This window comes from Mixophyes fleayi, chromosome 6 (assembly GCF_038048845.1).
Source record: "Mixophyes fleayi isolate aMixFle1 chromosome 6, aMixFle1.hap1, whole genome shotgun sequence".
Lineage (NCBI taxonomy): Eukaryota > Metazoa > Chordata > Amphibia > Anura > Limnodynastidae > Mixophyes > Mixophyes fleayi.
The window spans coordinates 214,008,689-214,034,228 of NC_134407.1; the positions used below are offsets into that span (position 1 = coordinate 214,008,689).

Below are 25,540 nucleotides of genomic sequence, written 5' to 3' on the forward strand. Positions count from 1 at the left end.
TAATTAGTTGTATTAGTATATGGAGTCTAATAGGGGACATTGGATATGCTTGGAGTACAGAGCACGGTAACAAGAGCCGGGGCACTTTTAAATTCGAAGCCAAAACTTAAGCCATCTATACTCCAGTGACCAACTGGACATTTCAGATTTTTTTCTAAAAAAAATCCCAATAGACAGAACAAAAGGGAGAGGAGAAAACAACAAACAACTAGAACAATAACCTTAACAAGATCAAGAAATGAACAAAGAGCATAAAGTGTGGGGGTCCAGTGTCTTCTATTGGACACAGAATACAATATGCAAATTATTACAAGTGCTGCAAGACTGTCAGCAGCAAGATAAGATCCAAAACTGCTACTGGGATGATGTTTGGAAGCTGCCTGTGCATTGTGCTCTGAAACCACCCTCCAGCAAGAGAGACATAAACAGAATAAACCAAAAATAATAAAAAAAAAAGAGAGGAAACCCCCTTCTGCTTGCACCAGGAAGTATACATCTTCCACACCATGAGATGATTTCTGGCCAAAACTGGGTTCCTAGCCCAGAGCATGATCTGAACCATGCTGTCAGGGAAGCCCTAGGCCTTAATGACCATGGCATTAAGAGCCAAAATGTGAAAGTCAGCCAAGAAATTCTGGAGCAGAGAGAAACTTGACCTAGCAGATCTGGTCTTAAGAGGCAGATGCCACAAAAGGCCATCAGCCATGCTGAAAATGTCCAAGTACCATAACCCTCACAGCCAGTCCAGTGCCACCAGTAGCCCCTAACCATCAAGGAAACCCCCAAAAGAATTGCTACTGGAGGAAACAGACAAGACCCATGTTGCTGACACTGCATCTACCAGCAACATCTGTAAAGGAGCAGTGACACTCCACCCAGTGGTGCAAAGGGCATACCAATATCACAAGAAGAGCCTAGCTGAGAATAACTACAACCCAGGATTACACCCTTAGAGTGAATACTACCACGATGGCTGGAATGTTACGCTCATCTCAAGATTATGCAGGACCCTCATGGCCAGCAGACTCTTGGTTCCTACCTCATGATTGAAGTATGTTACTGCAATGTCATAGTCTGATTGCATTTCAAGAGCCCTTCCTCACCAGAATGCAAGGCTCTGACTAATTCATTGAAAACCGATCTGACTACCCTGGAGTCTCTAAACCCTGGAGCTGCACTAACGAGTGGCAGGTTCCCAGCCTGGCATCTGTAGACAAGTGTCCATATCCCAAGGAGAAAGATTGCCCCCTATCGAGGGAGTCACCCTTCTGCCACTAGAAGAGAGCACCCTTAGAGATAGTCCGATGACTGAAACTCCCTCAAGTGGAACCATGCAAAGTGCGTCGCCTTAAAGGAGGAGACAATCTGTGCAGAATTTCAAAATGGAAGTGAACAGACACCAATCTGTAATCTAACAGAATTTTCATGAGGTCCTATAAGGCACCAGTCTGTGGGAAAACGCAGTGTTAAAAAAGGCCATCTACAGGTCAGATGCTGAGGTTTAACCCCTTGCAGGCAAGGAGAATCTGTCCAGGTATAACAGCAACATCACTGGTAGCAGAGAGGTACTGCAGGCCTAATTCAAAATAAGGACAGAGTCCTAATACCTTGGCACTGAAGACAAGCTGAAACGCACAGCCCACACTAAAAATGGTGGCACCACTCTGTGAATCTGAGAAGACACTGGTGTTCCTTCCTCCAAGATTGGAATATGCAAGTATGTCCCTGATGTCCAAAGACACCATGGACTCACCTTGCTCCCTGCTGAAGATTACGGTTCTCATGGACTCCATCCTGAACTTGTCCATCCAAAGTAGGATATCCGGGGAGATAGAGTGGACAACAGCAGTGCACAATGACAAGCTGAAAGTGGACTACAAACAGATGCAAAGTATAGAGCAAATCTGCAGTACCCAGATAAGCTAACTGTGGCTGCTAAACATACACAAAGTTCAGAGTAGAAGTGACGGACACAGCCTCCTGACCGATTAGAAGGAAGAAGTGTTGTGTTTTTCTGGCAGGCCTGCTTCTATGAGTAAAGCCCTGCCAAGGAGGTGCTGTACATCACTAAGATGGTCACCATCCAAAGGGACGGCCCCCATACACCATTCTATGCATAGTGTGGGGCTGCCTGAACAATTTTTCCTGCACACCCATCCCAATGCAGCCATTGCTGTGGGCTTACCTTCCATAATATAGTCCTTCAAGTGTTCCGGTACTCATTATACCTTCACTACAGTGAGGGCATTTTAATAAACCCCCTCCCAACTCCCTTAAATATCTTATGTTTAATGCACCATCAGTCTGCACCAGTGTCGGACTGGGGTATGAAGGGCCCACCGGGGAAACCAATGACTGGGGCCCACCCATGTAGCGCTGCAAAGGGGGTGTTGGGGAGGCTGGTGCACTTAAGACAGGGGGTATATCATTTTAGACGAATTTTAGACAAATACACAGGCAAAACTGTGTGAACTACTGTTAGTAGCACACAGCTCTGCCTTCACGAGCAGTACAGTGTGAAGCGGGACATACCTCCCAACTGTCCTTGTAGTCAGACCAAATCTTGACTAAGCAAGACAGTCACCCAAGTGCAGGACTGCCCCACCAGTTTCAGGACAGTTGTCTCTCCTACCTGTTCTTGTCACCTTCACCACCTGTGGATGCTGGTGTCTCTAGATCAGTTGCTGCTTGTCTGGACCCTTGGAGGCACTATTTGTAAAAAAAAATATGTACATGAAATTTAGAAAACTTCAACCATCCCCGGCATTAAATCAACAGTACCCACATTTAATAATTAGGCCTCTCTCCAGCCCCAACATTAAAGTAATAGTACTCACACTTGATAAATAGATCTATTTCCCTCCAACCAACCCCAACATTAAATTAATAGTATTCCCATTAAACCTATTAACCTCCCTCCAGCCATAAATTAATAGCATTTATGTTTAATCCAACTATTTCCTACACCCATTCATTAAATAATTAATGTTCACATTTAATAAATAGCCCTCCTCCCCAAACTAAGCCCCACATTCAATTATAGACCCAAACCACCCCAGCATTAAAGGTCCCCTCATCACTTCTTAATTTAATAGGCCCCACCAATAAATTAAATTGGCCCACTATCACACCACAAATAAAATAGCACTCATTAAATAATAAGCCACCACCTAAACTCCACCATTAAAATAATAGTCTACCTTCCACCCATGTACTATTAGGACAGCCCCCCTCCCTATAGTTTTCTGTGCAGCCCCCCCTCCCTATAGTTTAATATAGGATGCCCCCTCTCCATATAGTTTAGTATAGGCTACCCCCTCTTCCTATAGTTTAGTATAGGCTGCCCCCTCTCCCTATAGTTTAGTATAGGCTGCCCTCTCTCCCTATAGTTTAGCATAAGCTGACCCCCTCACTATAGTTTAGCATAGGAGCCCCCACCCCCCCGCTCACTAACCTTTAGTTGAGCTGGCCAGCGTCGCTCCTCAGATTAGGCAGAGAGGAAGTAAGACTTCCTGTCTGTCGCACAGCACTGTGGGACCCCATACTGCAACAGGCAGCCCAGCGAATGGCTGCCTGCTGCTGTCCACTGACCACCAGTGTTTGTGAGCACTTTCTTCCCTACCCACCCCGTCCCCCCCATACCCACATAATCAATCCCCCCAAAACAAAAACAGCTGCCCACTGCCTCGCCCCATCAATGAAGGGGGCGGGGCTAACAAGCATCGGATCCGACGCTGGTCTGCACTACTATTTTTATGCATCATTTTATTCAACTCATCTGTGACTGGATCACTTATAAATAACTTATGATATAAATTAATTTAAAGGAAATAGCGCAGGGCGCTTATGTATATAATTGCAAATGTACTTCTTTTTGATATTGTGTTTATGTTGGTAAAAGAGATACGTATATACTCGAGTATAAGTCGACCCGAGTATAAGCCGAGGCACCCAATTTTACCTAAAAAAACTGGGAAAACTTATTGACTCGAGTATAAGCCTAGGGTGGGAAATGCAGCAACTACTGGTAAACAGGAGACATGTGTAAGTGATGGAGGGGAACTAATATCTTACAGGTTCTGGTGGATCCAGCAGGACATGGCAGATAGGTTGGGAAAATTGGAGTCTAAGATCTCCCTGAATATGTTAACTAAACTAACATTTTAGTTCCTGTTTTTAGCAACCATTGCTACCAGCGCCTGAAATATAAAAAAATAAGCAAATTGATGCTGTAGTGATTAAAACCTCTCTGTCATTGAATGCTGATTGGTTGTGGCGGGCTACTAAAGTTGCTGCACCTTACCAGAATCATGGAGTTTTCCTCCCCCGGGGTCTCCTCCACTGCGCTGTTGGGATCGCTAGATTTTTATAATGAGTGTCCACAATTAAGGGTCCAATGTGCAAATAGGCTGCAAGTCAATGCCCCAGTTCCATGTCTCCTCATTGCGCCAGTTACATTTCATGCTATTGTTGCTGAAAGGTCATCAGCTTGAAGCAGTGCAATAAGTGATCAGGAGGAGGAGTTCAACCTTTTACTTACCTCCGCAGTGGAACGCATGTGCGTTCCACAGACAGGAAGTTCGGCATTTGGAACTTAAGTTTGCGTTCCAAATGCCGAACTTCCTGTCAGTGGAACACACATACGTTCCACTGTGGATGTTAAAAGCTGAGGGACTGGAGAACAGGAGTTCACTCGTGTATAAGCCGAGGAGGGCTTTTTTCAGCACAAAAAATGTGCTGAAAAACTCGGCTTATACACGAGTATATACGGTATCTTTATTTCTGAGACCAGGGGAAGAAATCTGTTTTTTGTTTTAACTTTGCTAGAGGAAATGCATTATTTCTGAGGTATATATCTGATCCAATAAGCCCTTGTTTTTGGAAGTCTTTTGTGTATCTTGGTGTAGGGAAATGACTTGTTTGGGGCTTTGTAATGTTCTTTGGGAATGTGTATTCTGCAACTGTCTGAAGAAAGGACCCATGTTAATCTCATGTTAATTAGACCTTTTAATGTGTGAGGGTCCAGCACCTGAAGACACAGGAAGGTTTAATTAGATTTGCTATTATTATTATTATTATTTCCTGTGTCTAAAACAAGATGCAGGAAATCACAGCAAGTTTTAGGATATCACAGATAAGTGTAAATATTGTTAGCTTTGCATTGCATAGAAATCCATGTTTGGGTAAACAAATTGCATCCTGATTCTAAAAATAGCTCAGACCTCAGGGGGCTGGTTTACCATGTGATAAAATCTGTATAAAAAGCACTGTCTTGTATTGAAAATTGTTCTTCTTGTTTCATCTGACCTGCTCACTGGCACCTTCAACCAGTGTGAGCAAATAAACATCACTAACTTCAAATAACTGCTTGGAAACTTCTCTATCCCTGTGACCTACAGATTAGACCCAAAATCAAATCCATTCCCGGCTGTTTCTGAGGTTTGTACCCAGCTTTCCGGTACTACCGCTCTGTCTGCTACCCTGCAGCTCTGGCCAGTGTGATAGGCCAGGGGGGGATCTATCCACAGCAACCATGATTCATAGGAAGAGGTCAGGGGTACCAGCCCAGGTACACCAGTAACGGGGTACACTCACAGCGTCAGTTACCCAGAAGAAACCCGGTACTGGATGCCGGTAAAGAGTCCAGTGGTGGCAGCTTTTGTAAGCCCCTTCTACTGCTTTTAGAGGGCGCATTTGGGATAACGAAAGGGAACGGTGGCAAAGTAAGTCCAGCCGGTTCCCAGCAACAACAGGCAGGTTGGAATAGGCAGTCCATCCTGTCACATCATCAATATATGGCAAATAAATTGACTGCACTTCAAGGATAACTAAACCCAAGATATGGCATTTACAAATACATTTTTTTTCAACAATGGTTTTTATTAAAGCTTTTAATTACAGGGCACACACACAAAAAAAGAAAAAATGCACACTTTAAATACAAAGGGGATGCAGAGGGAGGGAAGGGAAAAGGGGGAGGAAAAAAGGGAGGCAGTACATCTCAATACATATCAATAGCATCAGAAAGTAAACATCCCAACATCTTAACAAATTGTTCAAAATGCAGCTTGGGGGGCCACTTCCAGATATTACTATGACAGATTGTGGGGGGACCTTAAGTTTTAGAGACATATTGATTCCAGTCAAACCATTTTATGTGGGGAGAGGAGGCGGAAGAGGTGTATGGTACTCCCATAGTTTCCATGTAGCAGCTCAACTGAATCTTAGAGATTTTTTTAGTTATGGAAGGTAGCGTAGCTGATTTCCACGATTGGGCTATCACCGCATGGGTAGCTATAAAAATGTGACCTATGACATACTGATCCCCCGATAAGACTTCTGGAGGAAAAAAGTGTAAAAGTGCTACTTCTGGAGTATTAGATATCGGAGTTTGGACGACCTTAGATATCAAGGCATATACCTCTGCCCAGAAAACACGGGCCACGGGACAACTCCAGAAATCATGGAAGATGTCTACAAATACATTTTTAAAAGTTTCAGCAGCTTCCCAGAATGAAAGATATTTTACAAAAAGTGGTGACTGTGAGGGGAGAAACTTTCCAACTCACATGGCACTGTAATCAGCCTCTCTTAGCCATAAAATGGTTGATGAACGAAAAGAATAGCTTATACTCAGCTGCACAGCAAATGTACTTGTAATGTTAAACATCTCAAGATCTGTCAGGGTACCTAAACCTGTACATAGCTCTGCAGATATTTTGGCAACTAAATTTTAAGGCAACTGGAATTTTAAGTTTAGGATTTCTGAAAAGTCATATAAATAGAACTATAGCTATTAGGACAGATTTAACTCACAAAACATTCCGTATCAGAGAAAGAATACTGTTTCTCTCCGGTGTGACGTCTCTAGTGCAAAAAATTGTGCTAAACTAGTAAACCATTTCCCACATTTTGATGCACAACAAAGCTTGATTTCCTGTGTAAACATTTTCCCAACTCAGAACACAAATATTGGTATACTAGGTGTGAATGTTCTGATGTGAAACAAAATTTGATTTCTGTTTAAAACTTTCCCACACTCAGAGCAAATGCATGTCCTCTCACTTGTGACTTCTCTGATGTTTAATTAAAGATGCTTTATTTATAAAACCTTTCCCACATTCAGAGCAACAATATGGTTTCTCTCCTGTGTGAAGTCTCTGATGCATAGAGAGTTTAGATTTCTGGATAAAAGCTTTCCCACATTCAGAGCAACAATATGGTTTCTCTCTTGTGTGAAGTCTCTGATGCATAGAGAGTTTAGATTTCTGGATAAAAGCTTTCCCACATTCAGAGCAAGAATAAGGTTTCTCTCCTGTATGAATTCTCTGATGTACAGCAAGATCTGATTTAGAGGAAAAACCTTTCCCACATTCAGAGCAAGAATAAGGTTTCTCTCCTGTATGAGTTCTCTGATGTACAACAAGATCTGATTTAGTGAGAAAACCTTTCCCACATTCAGAGCAAGAATAAGGTTTCTCTCCTGTATGAATTCTCTGATGTACAACAAGATCTGATTTAGTGGGAAAACCTTTCCCACATTCAGAGCAAGAATAAGGTTTCTCTCCTGTATGAATTCTCTGATGTACAACAAGCTTTGATTTAGAGGAAAAACCTTTCCTACACTCCGAGCAAGGATATGGTTTCTCTCCTGTGTGAATTCTCTGATGTTTAATAAGATTTGATTGGCATGAAATACGTTTCCCACATTCAGAGCAAGAATATGGTTTTTCTCCTGTGTGAATTCTCTGATGTCTATTGCATTCTGATTTACTATTAAACGATTTCCCACATTCAGAGCAAGAATATGGTTTTTCTCCTGTGTGAATTTTCTGATGTTTATTGAATTCTGATTTACTAATAAATAATTTCCCACATTCAGAGCAAGAATATGGTTTATCCCCTGTGTGAATTTTTTGATGTGTATTACAACTTGATTTACTATTAAATGATTTCCCACATTCAGAGCAATCATATGTCTCACCTGTGTGAATTTTCTGATGTGTATTGAAATGTGATTTACAATTAAAAGATTTTCCACATTCAGAGCAAGAATATGGTTTTTCTCCTGTGTGAATTTTCTGATGTGCATTGCACTGTGATTTACTGATAAAACATTTCCCACATTCAGAGCAAGAATAAGGTTTCTCTCCTGTATGCATTCTCTGATGTATAACAAGATATGATTTAAAAGAAAAACATTTACCACATTCCGAACAAGAATAAGGTTTCTCTCCTGTATGAATTCTCTGATGCTCAACAAGATTTGATTTATACAAAAAATATTTATCACACTCTGAGCACGAAAAAGGTTTCACTCCTGTATGAATTCTCTGATGTTCAACAAAACTTGATTTATAGGAAAAACATTTACCACACTCAGAACAAGAAAAAGGTTTCTCTCCTGTATGAATTCTCAGATGTTGAACAAGATTATATTTACAGGGAAAACATTTACCACAGTCAGAGCAAGTGTGTGGTAAAGGTTTTTTACTTACTGTGTGGCATCTCTGATGACTAAGAAGTTTCCAATTTGTTGTAAAGCATTTTCCACATTCAGAGCAAGAATATGCTTTCTCTCCTGTGTGAATCCTCTGATGAACAAGAAGGTATCTTTTCCTAGTAAAACACTTCCCACATTCAGAACAAGACCAAGATTTGTCTACACTGTGATCATTCATATTTTTCCTCTGGCTACTAACATAGCTGAGGTTAGTGAAACTTTTTTCTCCAGTGAAAGAAGATTCTGATTTCACTTCAATAAGAGTAGATGTATATTGTGTATGATTTGTGGGTGTATAAATGTCAGTGTGTGGGAGATTTCCTTCTTCACGTGATACAGGTTCCTCCTTAATAAGAGCAGATGGATCTTTGTGTAGTTCTGTTAGGAAAAATGAATGTTGGTTAGCTTTATGAAATGTTATTTTATCCTCACTATTAATTCTGTGAAACAAGAGTATAAATCCCATTTTTTATTGCTTATGTATTATCAGGGATTGTGGTTTTCAGCTTTAATCAAAACAAAGCCATGGTCCCTACACCACAGCATCCAGGGACCTTCCAAACTCTACAGAATTACTTGTCAGCAAGTCCCCCATCATCACCTCGTCCTCCCCTCTACTGCTCCTACACAGAAGCCATTATAGTGTTTCATCACCACTACTCATTATAGTATCAAGAGGAATCCCAGGGGCTTCAGACAATAGGAGAGGGTCACCCTTAGGCTCTGATGCTGCTGCAATTAATGCACAATTTTTTACAATCTCACTTTGATGCATTTACCCCCCTGGTTTTCCTTCTATGTTTGTCATTGAGGGTCTGGACAAAAATGTATCTCTACAAATTGTCAATGCATCCAAATGTTTGGAAGCTAATCACTGGGAATGCGCAGATGTCTCTCCTTGTAGAAAATGCATAATAAGATTTTGCAACAATAGTTGAAAATCTAGGCATATACACTGCTCCTATAATGGTCTAAGTGTAGAGTAGCGGGGGAATTGGAACCATGAGGAAAGAGTGTGGAACCATGAATGATATTCTTAGCTACAAGACACCAAGCTTACTATACAAATGTTCCACTATCTCAAACAATGGTGAAATTATGAAAACCACATGTATGTGATAACCAAACATAAACAATGGTGATGCAACCAATGTTTTTGCCCATCTTTTGTCTTCATTCCCTTTACTTTCACCAGCGGCCCACAGAGCACATTCTGTGATTAACCAATACTAAAAAGCTGCACACAAAATATGCAACACAATTGATCATTCCCCATATTGTCATTATTAGCACATACTCTGCTGTACAATCTAGTCATTTACTTTTATTAGAAACCTACTCTCCACACATTTCTGAATTTCATTAGAATCCATTATCCTCCATCTTCCAACATCCTTTATCATCACTACATTACATATGATCTATCCTGTTTCTCCCCTTTATTCTTGTATTCACTCACCACAATTATATCCCCAAAACTTTTTGTAGGAAGTTTTTACCAATCATGGTGCTCTGTACATGTAATGACACCCAGAGAATAGAAATAGAATCTAAGCCCTCACCAGGCACTACGCCACTACATACACTCCACCCAACGCTCCACAACAACAATAGAGAAGTACACTTTTTAGTGGAGACACATTGTGTTGTAATGCACACATTTACTTCCTAAGCAAAGCACATAGGCAAATTCAACTACAAACTATAAACAATTCACACTGTACACATATATATTGTTACATGTAGTGAAGGCATCTCCTACAGACACAGACAGGGGTGTGGTTAAATCTTCTCTTACCCAGTGATGTAAGTGGCCGGTGATTCTCCATCATCACATCCTTGTACTGAGCCTTGTGTTCTTCTAAATACTCCCACTCCTGCATGGAGAAATAGACAGTGACATCCTCACACCTTATAGGAACCTAACACACACAATGATACAGTCATCACCCAGACACATCACTTGGTGGGGATGAGAATGAAATGTCAACATTTAAAAAAAAAAAAAAAAATAATAAAAAGAAAAAAAAATGAGACCCGTGCTAAATGGCTTCAACATTAATTTTTAAAAATTCTCTTTTGTGTTTTCTTCCTTAAATATTGGCCCCTAGGACTCTCTGGTTTTAGGGTTAAGTAGTGGGCTAGCTATTGCTAGGAATTCCGCTTTGCATCTACTCTAAAGGATAATAATAGGATTATTATAGTTATGTAAAATACGTCTCTCTTACTCCAATGGGGGATACTAGGTACATTGGGGTATAGTGTAAAAATCCTATTTTTTCCGACATCCAATTGTGGGACACAGGGTACATTGGGGATGTCCCAAATCCGCCATCACGGATGGGAACGCTCAGAAGGAATGGCACAAAGCACTTTTCTTCCAAACCTAGTATCCCCCTGATATAAACACATGAAACATGTAAAACCAAGTAAAAGTGAGAATGGAGAACCAGGTGCCTGCCCAACACAGCTCCTCAGTTGAGGCACCATGTCATGCCGCCCAGGAAGCAATCTCCGATCCCATGCAGTGAGCCCTAAGATTATCTGACACAGGCTGCCCAGCCCCATGATATGCCCGGCGAATTACAGCCGTAATACAGTGAGCATTAGTCACCATAGAGGCTAGCCAGACTCTCTTGTGTAATTCATAGAGGGCCATAAGAGCCTCAGACTTATGCATATCTTGGGTCCTTCATACATAAATATGCAAAACTCGGACCAAATCCAGAGAACAAGAGAGAAACCTTGTCTTCCAAAGATCAACATTTGGTCAGGGCCTAATTCATTAAGGAAAGTTAAGCAAAATTAAGTAAGGAATAACCATGTTGCATTAGAGGGGGAGGTAAATTTAAAATGTGATGGCAGATTTATATTTGGGGTAGGGCATGTCGTAGATCAACTTTAAATTTCAGTGTATAAATAAGATATCAAGTATTTGTGTGCTACATGAAAACAACAACCAGAATTTTCCTTATGTGCAAAATGATAAACTAATTTGCACCCCTTCCCTTGCAATGCAACATGGTTTTGTCCAGAAAACTTAACACATTTTTTGCTTAACTTTCCTTAATGAATCAGGCCAAATGTCCTAATTTATGTGGAAAATGGACACCACCCTAGGAAGGAAGAAAGTCTTGTTTCCTGTCCTCATGAACAACAGACGATGAGACTTTCAGGAAAATGCTGCGAGCTAAGAAACTCTTCTAGTTGAAAAATGGCTGAACGGAAGTCAGTCTTTCATGTTAGAAACTTCAAATCCACCATGTCCAAGGATTCAAAAGGAGAATGCTTCAAGACATTCAAAACCAAAATTAAATCCCAAGGTGCTACCAAAGGAACATTTGGAGGCTGCACATGAAGCACCCCTTATATGAATGTTTGTACATCTGGCATCTTTCTTTGAAAGAAGACCGAAAGAGCCAACACCTGACCCTTAAGCGAACTAAGGAGCAAACCAGCGCCCAGCCCGCCTTGCAAGAACATAAAAAACCTGGATAAAGGGGGGGCTAGATGCAGTGCTGCAGAGCTCTCTCTCCTGAGGCCTTTAAACACCACCTTTGGGACCCCTAGGCTACTCAACTGTGGCTTACCACCCGTCTGAGCCTCTCTGGCGTCACTGGGCCTGAGGACTAGTCCGTTTGGAGACGTTTCTGCCTGTCAACAGGCTCCTGTTTTTGCATGTCACGGGGCGCAATTATCGAGTCCCGACAGCCCTCCTTGCTCGATCCAGCTGGTCCCCCCTCTGTAGTCTATCGTTGATGGATCCCCTCCTCGTTGCTGGATCCCCTCCTCGCTTCCCCCATGCTGCCTGGATTTACTGGAGTGGATCGCGGCGGCCACTTCGGGTTGGCAGCAGGGCACTTCCGGGTCGCAATTTCGGGGATGGGAACCCCAAATACTGAATTCCACGATTGCCACCCATTACCCAGCCGGCAAAAATTCTGGACATCACCGCCTCCCAGACGATCATACAACATCTAAACGGGCTGCTGACCCTCTGGACCAGTGAGTCAAAGTTGTCAGTATATAAAAGAGCACATGATTGACTATATGCTATAAAGCTCTAGCTATTACCAGCCTTACAAACATTGGGAATATAGCCCACCGTTGCTGGGGTCATTTATTACACAAAGAGATATCTCTCTCCAGTTCTGTGCATCTAGGGTGCTTTCATCTAAATATAACTGCAGCAGATTCCACTTCAGTATAATCACTCACAAGATCTGACAATCTGTTAATGAGCCTGAAATAACAATACTACGCTTAAGACTATTTACACAACCATTGGCACCTATGGTGCTTGATGCCCTTCCCTCCACGGGAGGTTTCTGTCCTGCCTGAGCTCACCTTAGGACATCTACGTTACGGTTTGAGGGAAGTCCTGCTCCCCTCTGGTGGTGGCATTTGACTGCTATATAGAGCAGGTGAAGGACTGCTATTCCAGGCTCTCTGCTTACCGGCTTGAATCATGACCTCGTGGCCGGATAATGGATAACTAATCTCGATGCCTGGACTTTGACCTGACCTAATCTCTATATTAGCAGCGACGCCAGATACTGCGGTGCTCTTCAGGTACCATTGGCAAAATCTCGCTACTTACTCTGTCATAAAGATCCCTCTGGGATTTCCTTTCTCCCTTACTCTGCGACACCATGCCATCTCAGAAAGCTAAATCTGCTAAGGTGCTTCCACCTGTGAATTTCTTCAGAAGGGGTTCAGCGGCCTCATCATCTTCTCGAATGTTCTCCAAATCTGGGAAACAACCCCCTCAATCTCCTCATCTTTAAGAGCAACCGGACCCAAATGTGGCCCAAAAAGATTCTCAAATGGTCGCCATGGATGACCCTGTTATCCTCAGATCTATACAAACTCTCCTGGCGACCTTGAAGTCTGATATGAAATCTGAGTTCCGGGCCACAGTTAAAGAAATTAAATCTGACCTGGCGGAGATTGGCGCTAGAACGGATCGCCTTGAGACCTACCTGGAGGAGCTGGTCTCCTCACACTATGATCTCATTGCTGCCCATGACCAACTACGGGAGGAGGTGTCAACATCTCGGGACAAGATTATGGGACAGTCCCATTGCAATAACATTAAGATACGCGGTATCCCGAACTCTGTCTCAAATGCTGACTTATATGGCATATATGCCGAAGATTTTGACTGCTATTACATTTTATATAGGGAAATAATCTCATATTTAAGTACGAAATTTATCATTGTCCCTTACGTTTGATCACTAGGCAATATATGAGACGTGGCCAGCTCAATAATCACTTTCTATTTTAATCAGTTATATTTCGCTGTTTTAGAGAATTTTATTAAATACCATTAATAAAAGTTAAGTTTTATGTCACAGTTCCCTATAACATTTAGTGCTATGGAGTAATTAGTGCATCTTTATAACCCATTTTCTTTCTTCCCTCTTTTTCTCTTATATGGCTATGCCACAGACTAGTTCCGCAAGCTACCACCAGTGGCATCAGATTCAGACCTTCTTATAGATAGGATTCATCGGTTGCCTAAGTCCTGCCTGGCCACAGAGACTGCCCCTAAAGATACCTTACTTCGGGTCCACTTCTTTCGCATTAAGGAACAAATCCTGCGGGCAGCTGTCCCTACCTCCCCCAACCAGGAGACCCTTGGCAAACTCCAGCTATTCCCTGACATCTCAACTGCTACACTGGCCAAACGGCGCTTGTTCTGCCAAACTACCACGGCTCTACGTTCGGCGAACATTCCCTACTGTTGGGGATTCCCTACTAAATTCTTTGTCCAAAGAAATGGAACCCAGGTGGTTATATCCACTCCAGATAATGGCCTCTCTACTCCGCGAATGGTTCGAGAGGAATGGTCAAGACTCTCTATTTGATGGACGATTTCTTCTTCTCCTCATGTGAACCCCATCTAAAAGACAGTAGTAGGTTCCCTGCATATCTATGGCCGTCACAATCGGTTTTGATATTTTAGCATAAATCCTTAATTTGTTAGATACTTGGATTTACATGGCTTTACATAGTCCTGCCTCTCTCTTCTGAGGCACGCAACTGTTTGGTTTGTCCGCTCCGATCTCTCGTGCCTATGGGAGATAGATATGGTGATGCCTGCTGTAGTTTGCTCAATTTTCTTTCTTGTACGTATAACAATATCTTGTCATTGAATGTTTACAATAATGTTGCTCTTTAGGGCGGTTGCCTATAATGTTGCTTCTTGTGTATTGTATAACGTATATAGTATACTTTACTATTTCACGTTTATGTTAAAACTTGGTATTCTTGTTCGAATACCCTGGGATCAGGTCACCCAGGTGCAGTTCCACGTCCACACATTTGTTACACTTTTCTGCCACTCTTATTCTCTTCCCTGTGGCAAAAACCTTAGTTTCCTTATGGAAACTATGTTTTCCCCCCTGCTAGTTCCTTACCCAGTGTTTCCAGATTTTCCGCCACCCACCCCCAGCCCTATGGAGACAATCACTAGATGCATCTACCCCACTGTTCAAGTTACGTTCAAAGTCGTTGCTCATCTTCGCCAACCCCCACCATGGTCCAATTTCTATCTATAAATGCCAAAGGCCTGAATTCCCTTGACAAGCGCAGAATTTCTCTCAAATATTTTGCTACACATAAAACGGATATAGTAGCAGTCCGATAGATTCATTTCTCCCTGCATCCCCCCCACCCCTTAATTTCAAAACAAGAGCTACCCCACTTCCTATGTGGCCTGCGGTCCCTTCAAGCACAATGGAGTGGCTATTTTATTGAAAGCAGGATGTCCTTTTAAATTGGAGAAACGGGTTGCTGAAAAATGGCCGCTATCTTATTTTGGTAGGTTCCCTGGGCAAACAGGCCATTACATTGGTCTCCATATATGCTCCAAATTCCCAGCAAATCCCGTTTTTGAGACGTACTTTTCAAACTGTCCAACAGATCAGGAAATTAATGGAATTTTAAATGGGGGATTTTAATGTAGCTTCAGATCCCAGATCGGATAGATCCACACCAGCTTCCAACCGACCATCTCCCTCTGCTATACCCCTAACCCAGACCTTTGCTCAGATGCTTGCTGAATTTGACCTATATGATGCCTGGAGAGCAAAACATCCTGGAGAACGAGATTACACATTCTTTTCCCTATTCCATAAGTAATTCTCCAGCATAGATCTCCTGCTTGCTGATAAATGGTCTCTCCAGCGGGTTTCTAACATCTCGATTAAGCCCATTACCTGGTCGGATCATTCTCCGTTAACCTGGTGCTTTGAGGCCCCAGCTAGAGACCCCCCCCCCGACCCTGGCGAATGGCCGAATACATCCTTTTGGACACTATGGATAAACAGGTACTGAGTGATGCACTAAACTCCTATTTGCAGACTAATACTCCGGAAGACACCTCAGAATTCACGCACCAGCTTTGAAGGCGGTCATGAGGGGAGCAGCTATACAAGCTGCAGCTAGATTTAGACGCACAGATTGTTGTATTGAAGCAGCGACACAAGCTCAACCCCTCTGACTCTGTCGTCAAAGTGTCCCTGGCCGATCTTGGCAAAAAGTTAAATTCCATTGCGCTGCTGCAAGTTAACAATGCTTTAAGCTAGGTTAAATCAGAAGTTCTACACCCTCGGAAATCGGGCGAGCAAACTTCTAGCCCGTGAACTCAGATGAAAGAATGCCATTAATCGTATGAAAGTCCTTGCAGCCCCCTGCGGTACTCGCATTTCTAATCCACCAGACATTGCTAGCCAGTTTGCAGACTACTACACGCAGCTTTACAAGCTCAGGTCAGATGATTCCCAACCCAACCCTTCCCCTGTTATAGCGGATTGGATTTCCTTCAGCTCCCAGCCCTGGCACCGGATATAGTGTCTGTCCTGTGCTCCGCTTGGACGGGGGATGAAGTCTAGGTAGCTATAAAATCCCTTAAGCACGATAAAGTACCGGAGCCCGATCGTCTGTTAAATGGCTTCTATCTTGCATTCCGGGCGGAGCTCAGTCCAGTGCTTTGAACCCTGTTTAATAAGGCCACGGAAGAGTCTTATTTACCTAAAGAGATGTTGGAGGCAAGAATAGTCACCATCCCCAAGCTGGGCAAGCTTATTGCCATAACTACAGACCAATTCTGCTCCTAAATACCGAACTTAAGCTGCTTGCTAAGATGATCGCCAATAGATTTAATCCTGAGCTTAATTAACCAGGACCAGGTTGGATTTGTTTTGGGCAGACCAGACCCAGACAATACATGCCCATATCAGCCCATATGACTCGGGCTCAGCCTCTGCTGTTCCTCTTGTTGGATGCTGAAAAGGCATTTGACAGGATTTACTGGGACTAACTGATGGCTGTCCTTGCCAGGTTTGGGCTTAGTGGACTCTTCCTTCAAGAAATCTGAACCCTCTATAGTTGTCCCTCAGCTAGAGTTCTTAGGAGTGGGTTCCTATCGACCCCTTCTGATATTACTAAAAGAACGAGGCAGGGTTGGCCGCTCTCTCCGCTTATCTTTGCATTGGCGATGGAGCTTTTAGCGGAACGTATCTGGACAATGCCTGCTATCACTGGCACAAAGATTGGAGACACGCATCATAAGATCTGTTTCTTTGCAGATGATGTCCTTCTATTCCAGACCGAGCCTGAAACCTCTTTACCCGCTTTGCAGGGAGTTCTCCAGCCATAATCTGAGGCTTTCTACTACAAAATTAACTCCACCAAATCAGAAGCCATGGGAGTGGGAATCTCGCAAGAGTCTTCTTTATGTCCAAGCCACTTACAAAATTTCATTGGTGCTCCTTATCACTTAAATACCTGGGGATACATATCCCCTCCCATCCTAAGGACCTCATAGATTGTAATTATATCCCATTTCTGAACCATTTTACAGCATTAACTACCTTGTGGATGGAGTTTGAGGTCTTGTGGTTCGAGACCCCAAAAATCCTTTACTTGTTCACTTCCATTCCAGCTTTGGTTCAACTCCAAATAATTAATGTTTTACACGAGCGCCTTCAGATATGTCTGGCAAGCCTCCAAGGGTGGCCCGGTCACGTTTGTTTCGTCCCAAGTTAGGAGGTGGCTTTGCTGCTCCTAACTTGGAACTTTATCAACAAGCCGCTAGGCTTGATCAGCTTAGGGACTGGATGGTTCCCCATCCATGGGTTTCTATTGAAGCCCACGCTGTTTCTCCATTTCCAATAGAAGATTTGCTTTGGTTGGAGGGGACGACCAGAACAACCATAGTGTCCATATTGCCTAGTGTAAAAGACTCTTTAGCTAGTTGGGATAAGTTGGTAAGGGTGTTTCAGGACTTCTTTCTTCCCTCCATGCTCCTTTCCCTTTCTGCTGTGGCATCCCTAATCCCAGATCTGCGCTTGGATCTTTGGATTTCCCAGGGAGTCAGTAAGCTATCAGACCTTTACGAGCAGGGTGTGCTGGTGCCGTTCTCCTCTCTTCAGCAGCGCTTCCAGATTCCCACCTCTGATTTCTACAAATACCTCCAGGTACACCATTGGATCCAATCGCAGAGGTCTGGTTCGCCCTTACTATGTCCCCCCCGACACTAGTGAAGCTCTTGACGTACTCACGCTCTCACACTAGGGGTATATCAGCTTAGTACCAGTGCCTTTTAACCACTCCTGAACAAAGTAAGATGCCTGTACAAGTGCAATGGGAACTTGATCCTGATGATCACCTAAAGGAGGAAAACTGAGAACGTTTTTTTAAAAATATATATAAAATCTCAAAATGTATTAACCACAGAGAGATGCTCATTAAAATGATACACAGGTTGTATTACACTCCAGTTAAACTGCATAGAATTTGGCCCACGGTATCTCAATATTGTTGGAGGGAATGTGTGGAAGCCGGATCCCTCTTTCATGTTTTTAGGACCTGCCCCAAAATTAAACCCTTATTTTATGATGTGTTTGATCTAATTTGACAGGTAGCTTCATTAGTCATTGCGCCACAACCAACTTTGCCTCTACTACAACTATATCCGTATGACTTTCCAGCCCATCACCGGTATGTGGTGGGTCATATTCTGATTGCCACCAGAGCAGCTATTGCCCAACAGTGGAAGAGCTCGGCTCCCCCGTCCCTCTCAAAAGTCATAGCAAACATCAACATAGTTACACGATTGGTTTCAAGTATTCTACTTCAGCCTCTTCTCCCTTGATGAAGTGGTTCACCTGGTTTGATTATTATGTTACCCATTCAGCTGTAGCCTTGTCTCCTAAGTCTCAATAGAGCCTCTCTCTGTTCAATTTGACTTATTAAATGTAGGATCCTCACTATGTCTCCCCGAGTCCTCTGCTAGAGCACTCTCTGGTGACATCTCCCATTCCCTCCTCCCCTCCTTTCCTTGCCTCTTCCCTGTAGGCTGCGACTTTCCCTGTTTTGTCTTTTTGGTTTGATGTATATTTGTGTTTGATACCTGATGTTTTCATGTGTCACCTAAACTGCGATTGTCTGTTTACTTGTTTTCTGTAAAAAAATGTAAAAAAAACTCTTTGTTAAAAAAAAAAAAACCTGGAAAAAATCAAAAAGAAGAGGTAGGATACGCTTTCTTTTCACACCAAGCAATATGCTCAGACAAAGCCTTAACTTGAAGGATCATAGCTTCAATAGCCACGCTGTTAAAGCTAGATGCTCTAAACCAGGCCTGTCCAACCTGCGGCCCTCCAGATGTTGTGAAACTACAAGTCCCAGCATGCCCTTCCAGCTATTAACAGGTTGTCTACTGGCAAAGCATGCTGGGGCTTGTAGTTTCACAACACCTGGAGGGCCGCAGGTTGGACAGGCCTGCTCTAAACAGCAATGATAAAACAGTCCTTGACTTAACAGGTCTAGTTGGAGTGGCAGATGTCACGAGTGACCCCTCGCCATGGAGAGGATGTCTGTGTACCAGGCCCTCCGAGACCAATCCAGCACCATTAGAATGACCGAAACATTCTCTTTCTGTACCTTCTTTAAGACCATCTGAAGCATGGCTACCGGTGGATACAGGTAAACTAGATGAAACAGCCAAGGAACAGACGTGGCGTCTACTGAGACAGCCAGAGGAGCTCTTGTCCTGGAGCAGAAGAGATGGAACTTGTGGTTCAACCGAGAAGCCATTATGTCAACATCCGGTTGACCCCACCTGTCCACCAATTTGCAAAACACCTCTGGATGGAGGGACCATTCCCCGGGCTGTACAGTCTGCCTGTGACGAAAAGCCGCCTCCCAAATTTCTACCTCTTGGTTAAAAATTGCCATGATTGGCCGAACGCGAGTTTTGGCCCACCAAAAAATCTTGTGCATCTCTCGAATGGCTAAAGGACTATTGGTATCACCCTGGTGATTGAGGTATGACACGGTCGTCGCATTCTCCGACTGAATCTTCACCATCCTTCTCTGTAACAAGCGTTCCATGCTGATTAGAGCATGGAACACATTAACATCTCCCGTTGATCCATGGGGGTTACATGAATGGTTACCCCAGGACCAGTTTTTAAACTGTGGACGGCAGGCAAGGGGAGAACTTATTGCGGACACATGGGGGATTAAGAACAAAGTGACATAAAGCTAGGGACAGCTGGAAACCCTGACACGTAACAAACGGAAGAGGTTAATTTCAGGAGGGACTCTGTGTTATCCAAGTTCTGGAGGAGGGGAAAGATAGGACTGGCCCAGATATTGGGACAGGGACACAGCAGGGGAGCAAATGTGGAAGGCCAGCTCATCTTCACTCCAACCCCCTGGCCCAGCATCCACCAATGTTTAACAAGGTGAGACCCAGGAGTTTGCACGGGGAGGGGAAAACACCATGGTAAGTTATATAAGGAGCCACTATGGGGTGGGGGATATTCATTCATGAGGATTGATTACTGGAAGGTTTTGGGCTGACTGGTAAGTGTCTGTTCTATACAAGCAGACCCGGTAATCACTGCTCTCCTTTACCTGGGGATTCAGGCTCTTGCTCCATCTTGGGACCTGTCATCACCTCACTCCATCCGGAAAAATTCACAGAACTCAATTTCTGGGTAAATTAGTGCACCTAAAGGAGTGGTTATACTGGTACCCAGAGCCCCACCATGCTGGTGAAGAGTTGGCCAAGAGGGCCAGCAAGATACCAAGACTCCCTGGACCTCTGTTTACAGAATATTTTGCCTTTGATACTTTTGCATGGCTACGGTGGATGGGAAATCTTGCTGGGACTCTTCCCGACACTGGTCACACGCTGACCTACTGTTTAAAAGTATGCAGTTTTATATTCTGATGTATTACTGTAAGAAAAGTAAAGTTTGCATGTATTTTTTGTTCTTCATCTTGCCTGTGTGATTTCTGAACCTAAGTGGGGACTAGCTAACCTAGTACACTACGGTTCTAAAATCCCGGTATCGGATGTATTGGGGTGTTTGACTGCAAATTTTGGGGGTCTCCTGGCTGGCAAAGGAGTTGGCTTTGCGATTTTCCAGCTCCAAAACACAAGCGGCACCTGTTCCACTCATTCGGGCTCTGTAAATCTGGGTTGTGCCGACTCGGGGCCCTGTGGCCTTCCTGACACCGCAAGCTGCGAGTTGACTGGTCAACTCCCGATAACCGTACTGGTGTTGCCACCCACAGAGATCCGCCTGTCAGGCACACAAGGAGAAGAGTCTCCCCGGCAAGTGTTCCAACCCGGGCCCAGATCAGCACCTGATTTGTGGCCTGCACTGCATGGTTCGGGATACCCGCTGTGCCCACACCCGTTCTGGCTCCCACTCACAGGACGCTTCTGCCGCTGGATCTCACCTTATTCTCGCTGGAACTTCCTCCGTTCGGCTCCACCTGAAGGTCTGCGGGGACGCAGAAATTGTTCTGCAGCCTGCTGCTTCTCCAGTTGCATAATACACTGCACCTGCTCTGCGATCCAGCACAGTGCAATCACATTGTGGTAAGTGGGTCACAATTGCCATACATCTCATGAGACTTTGCTGCCCCCTCAGTGGCCAACCATCAGTACTGCAGCTTCCTCTATCTCAGGTATTAAGCTTTAAATATCTGTTTTCCCCATTCTCAGTGCCTCTGTCTTCTCCTGGCACTACACGATAACGGTAAAGGACACCGCACTGGCGTCTCGCTCTGTCGCTCCCAATCCTCACAGGCCGAGGATAACCTGAGGCGAACTGTGCCTATGCACCTCCCCTAGCGCTGAGATTTACAAAGCGGAGCAGACGACCTACATTTCCAACGCTATCTTTCCTTTCTGTTACAATGCCAAAAAGGGGGGGGGAAAAATCTGCAGGAGGCAACCTTTTATCTTACCTCTCTAGAAACAAAACGCCTGCCAAACCCAGCAATGACAGACCTGAGTCGCCCCATGAACATTCCGATTCAGACCTTGAGGGCGACTATCACTCACCTATCACCCATCGAGATTTCATATCCCTCCTCAAAGAGGTAAAAGTCTCTGTACAGGCTCTTCACTCCCTGAAAGCCGACATCGTAGAAATCAGGAATGGAACAAACCACCTAAAGCATTGGGTGGAAGAGGTGGTGACCTGCCAACAGTCGTTTGAAACTGATCTCCATCAAATGTGCCAAGACATCACTTAACTACAAGATGGCCAAGAAGATCAAGACAACCTTGCACAACGTAACAACCTAACAATCCATAGGATCCCGAAGCAGGTCGAACCCACCCACCTGGAGATCTACCTCAAGAAACTTTTTATTCAGCTTTTCCCCTCGACTCCTGAAGACCACCTTCTTCGTGATAAAGGTCATCGGGTGCTGAGACCCCGGTCCCAGGACCCACCTCAACCCAGGGATGTCATCCTCAGAATGCATTACTTCACAGCGAAAGAAGCCATCATGAAAGAGGTCCGTCGGCTTCAGACGATCACCTTTGACAACTCTAAGCTACAAATCTTCCAGGATCTGTCTCCTCTCACCCTGGCCAAGCGAAGAGACTTTAAATCCTTCACCACTCTTCTCTAGCAATGGGACATCAAATACCGCTGGGGTTTTCCTTTTCCGCATTCTGATTTGGCATCAGGCGTCAATGCTTATGGCCAGAACTCTTCCCGAAGCTCAGGCGCTACTCCCCAAACTCGGCATCACCAGTGACAACGCTGACCCTTCAGGGGAATCTCCTCTCCCCCAAAGAACACCAAGATTGCGTGCACGTCAAGCCCCTAGTTCGGAATGGACCACTGTTTCGGGACCTTCAGCATCGCAAACTGGATCCTCAGGGACTTGACTTGTTTTTTCAGGTTTTTCCTTTTTGTCTCCCTCTTCCGTTCATTCCATTTTTCCGATGGTTGATCCCAGGATTGTCCACGGAAGAAGGGATGACTACATGCCACTTAGGAACCCATGCCTACCATGGAATTCCACTCGTGCCTTAGGCTCATGGCACTAAACTGACATTCTTGTTATTGGAGACCATCTATTTATCAATCTGGTTTATTTTACTGCTGATTTGCCTGTTTTAGATGTTCTTATTGCGTTATTATGCTGCTTTTGTATGATCTTATCTGTTGGGCCCCACTATGGGTTACCTCTACCCCCATACTGAGAGCCTGTATCCCAGGCTACATATCACCTGGGGACTCCGACTTTCTTTGGGACCCCACCCTCCTTTAGACTTAGAGCCATATTCCATCAATTTTGACTCTGGGAGCCCTCCATCTATCTGTTTGGTTTAATTTACTGTTGATAGGTCAGACTTATATGTTCTCACTATGTTATGATGTTATTGTTGTTTGTTGCCATATGTTGGGCCTTAGATTCTGTTTGAGGTTCCCCCCTTTATTGACGGCTGGTCCCCTAGACTCTCAGCACCCAACAGTTCCTATTTATTTCCATGCCTTTGGCGACGCTCTATTTTTATGGCTTCCTATCATATTTACCGTTCGAGCCGCCACTGTGGCGCCCGCATGGTTAAATGGCATCTTTTCTCTTTTCCCCAGATGCCGTCCGGGAGGTGTGATACGAGAGCAACATGTGTTATGATGTTGCTTAGTTCATTACGAATTAATGTAATATAACTTTATTCTGTATAGTTTAAACTAGTTGTATTATTGTGTTATGCTACATATATTTATCTGCTCCCCACCACCTATCCCCCTTCTATCTCCCACTACTCCCTCCCTATACTACCCCCCTATTCTAAGCCCCCCCTTCCATGTTCCCACTCCATACTACCTGGCTGCTCCGTCCCATTACTTCAAAATTCTCCCATCTCCAGCTCCCCATCTCAGAAACCCTAGGAGGGTGCGCACTCCGCCCCTACTATTTGGACCCTCTCAATGCATCCTTTGGATGTTCCGCAAAGCCCTACTGGAGCTATAGGCTCCATTGCTGACCAATGTGCCTTATCGGCTCATAGCCTCCCCTTCCAATGTCTGCACCACAGGTCCTGGCCTACTCTTCCGCGTGACCTCCTTACCTCCCCCTTCCCTCCTCCTTGCCCCCTTCCTCATTCAAATAGACCACAATAAGCGAAGGATCTTCTCTGCTCCATCTTCCCCACTGTGTCCCCCAAGAGCCCCCCCCCCCCGACACCACCTCAGTTCTATGCATAGCACCCACCTCATTCTTCCATCTCACGCACTTATTCTATCTACCTCTGTCTCATCGCACATGGGTCTTAGGATCCTCTCCTTTAATGTAGAAGGGTTAAACAGTCCCCAGAAAAGATGTAAACGTCACGCCACCCTTAAACTTCATAGGGGAGACCTAATTTTCATACAGGAGACTCATTTTTTATACAACTCTCACCCCGAGCTCTGCTCTAAGCTATATCCCAACTCTTACCATGCTTGCGACCACTCAGCTAAAAAACGAGGGGTCTTGATCTTATTGGCACGTCACCTCACATTTGAACTTGACAATTCACTCGCTGACAAAGACGGATATTATCTCATTTTGATAGGTAAGCTAAACAACAAGCTCTGTACACTAGTAAACGTTTATGCCACTAACCAACGCCAACACCGCTTCTTCACCAAGCTAGATGCTCTACTGACCCGATATAGACAGGGGGATCTTATTGTAGTGTGTGACTTTAATATTGTTCTGAACACCGCTATGGACCATTCTGCCTCGGTGGCCACTGTTCTGCTTTCCGTGGACCCACTAAATCCCTCCTCAGACTCATGAAATTCCAGCTTCTCTATGATTCTTGGAGAGTGAAGGAACCGTCTACACGCGACTACACATTTTATTCTTCACCCCACCAATAATACTCCCTCATAGATATGATCATGCTCAGCCCAATGACCTGGCGTCCTAATGACTCCCTTCTTCACAATGCGCAAACAGTATCTCAGATTAAGACTAGAAATGATCTTCCAGAAGTCTCCAAATCATCACTGTGGACAGCGCACAAAGTGGTCCACAGGCGACACCTGATCAGCATGGCCTCCAGGCACATAAAAAGAATACCTCGCCCAAACCAATGAGCTCTCCATCCAACTTCAAACCCTGGAAGCCGATCACAAAGCAGTTCCGGACCCTGTAAACCTGACGGCCCTCCGGGAAACCAGAGCCAAGCTAAACCTCCTCCTCTCTAAAAAAGCGGCCAAAAGGCTTAAAAGGCTCAGTCAGACTTTTTATGAAAAATGAGACAAAGCTGATAAAATTCTTGCGTCACGTCTACGTGCAGCTAGAACTCATAGAAATATCAATGCTATCCGGGATTCCCATTACCAGCTAACTCACGATCCAGCAGATATTAGAACAGCATTTCAACATTATTACACCGCTCTTTATAACCTCCCGGTTTCTGCTACCTCTCCAACACTGAGTGCTCCCTCCGCCCTGATCACTGACTTTCTTGCTAAAGCCAGGTTACCTAATTTATCCCACCAAGCCCTCACACTTCTCAATGGAAAGATCTCGATAGACGAGATCCATCAAACCATCAAGGGACAAAAAAAGGTAAATCCCCAGACCCCGACGGCTGCACGGCAGCATACTACAAGAAATTTTATGACTTACTGGCCCCTCACCTCAAATCCCTGTATCAAAACACCCTCCAAGGACACCCCCTCCCATCAGAAATTCCTGAGGCCAAAA

General features: G+C 44.2%; 2 protein-coding genes across 3 annotated transcripts in view; both read right to left on the reverse strand.

The window, feature by feature from the left end:
• Positions 1-25,540, reverse strand: part of LOC142159775 (uncharacterized) — a 274,567-nt gene that overhangs the window by 199,733 nt on the left and 49,294 nt on the right. The gene's annotated exons all lie outside the window — the stretch shown is intronic.
• The window catches only part of LOC142159786 (uncharacterized), a 164,864-nt gene continuing 144,849 nt past the window's right edge, over positions 5,526-25,540 (reverse strand). The window contains exon 9 of the mRNA XM_075214513.1: positions 5,526-8,881. Within this exon, the coding sequence (XP_075070614.1) occupies positions 7,062-8,881 (1,820 nt within the window). The 3' untranslated portion in view covers positions 5,526-7,061. The remainder of the gene's footprint in view (positions 8,882-25,540) is intronic.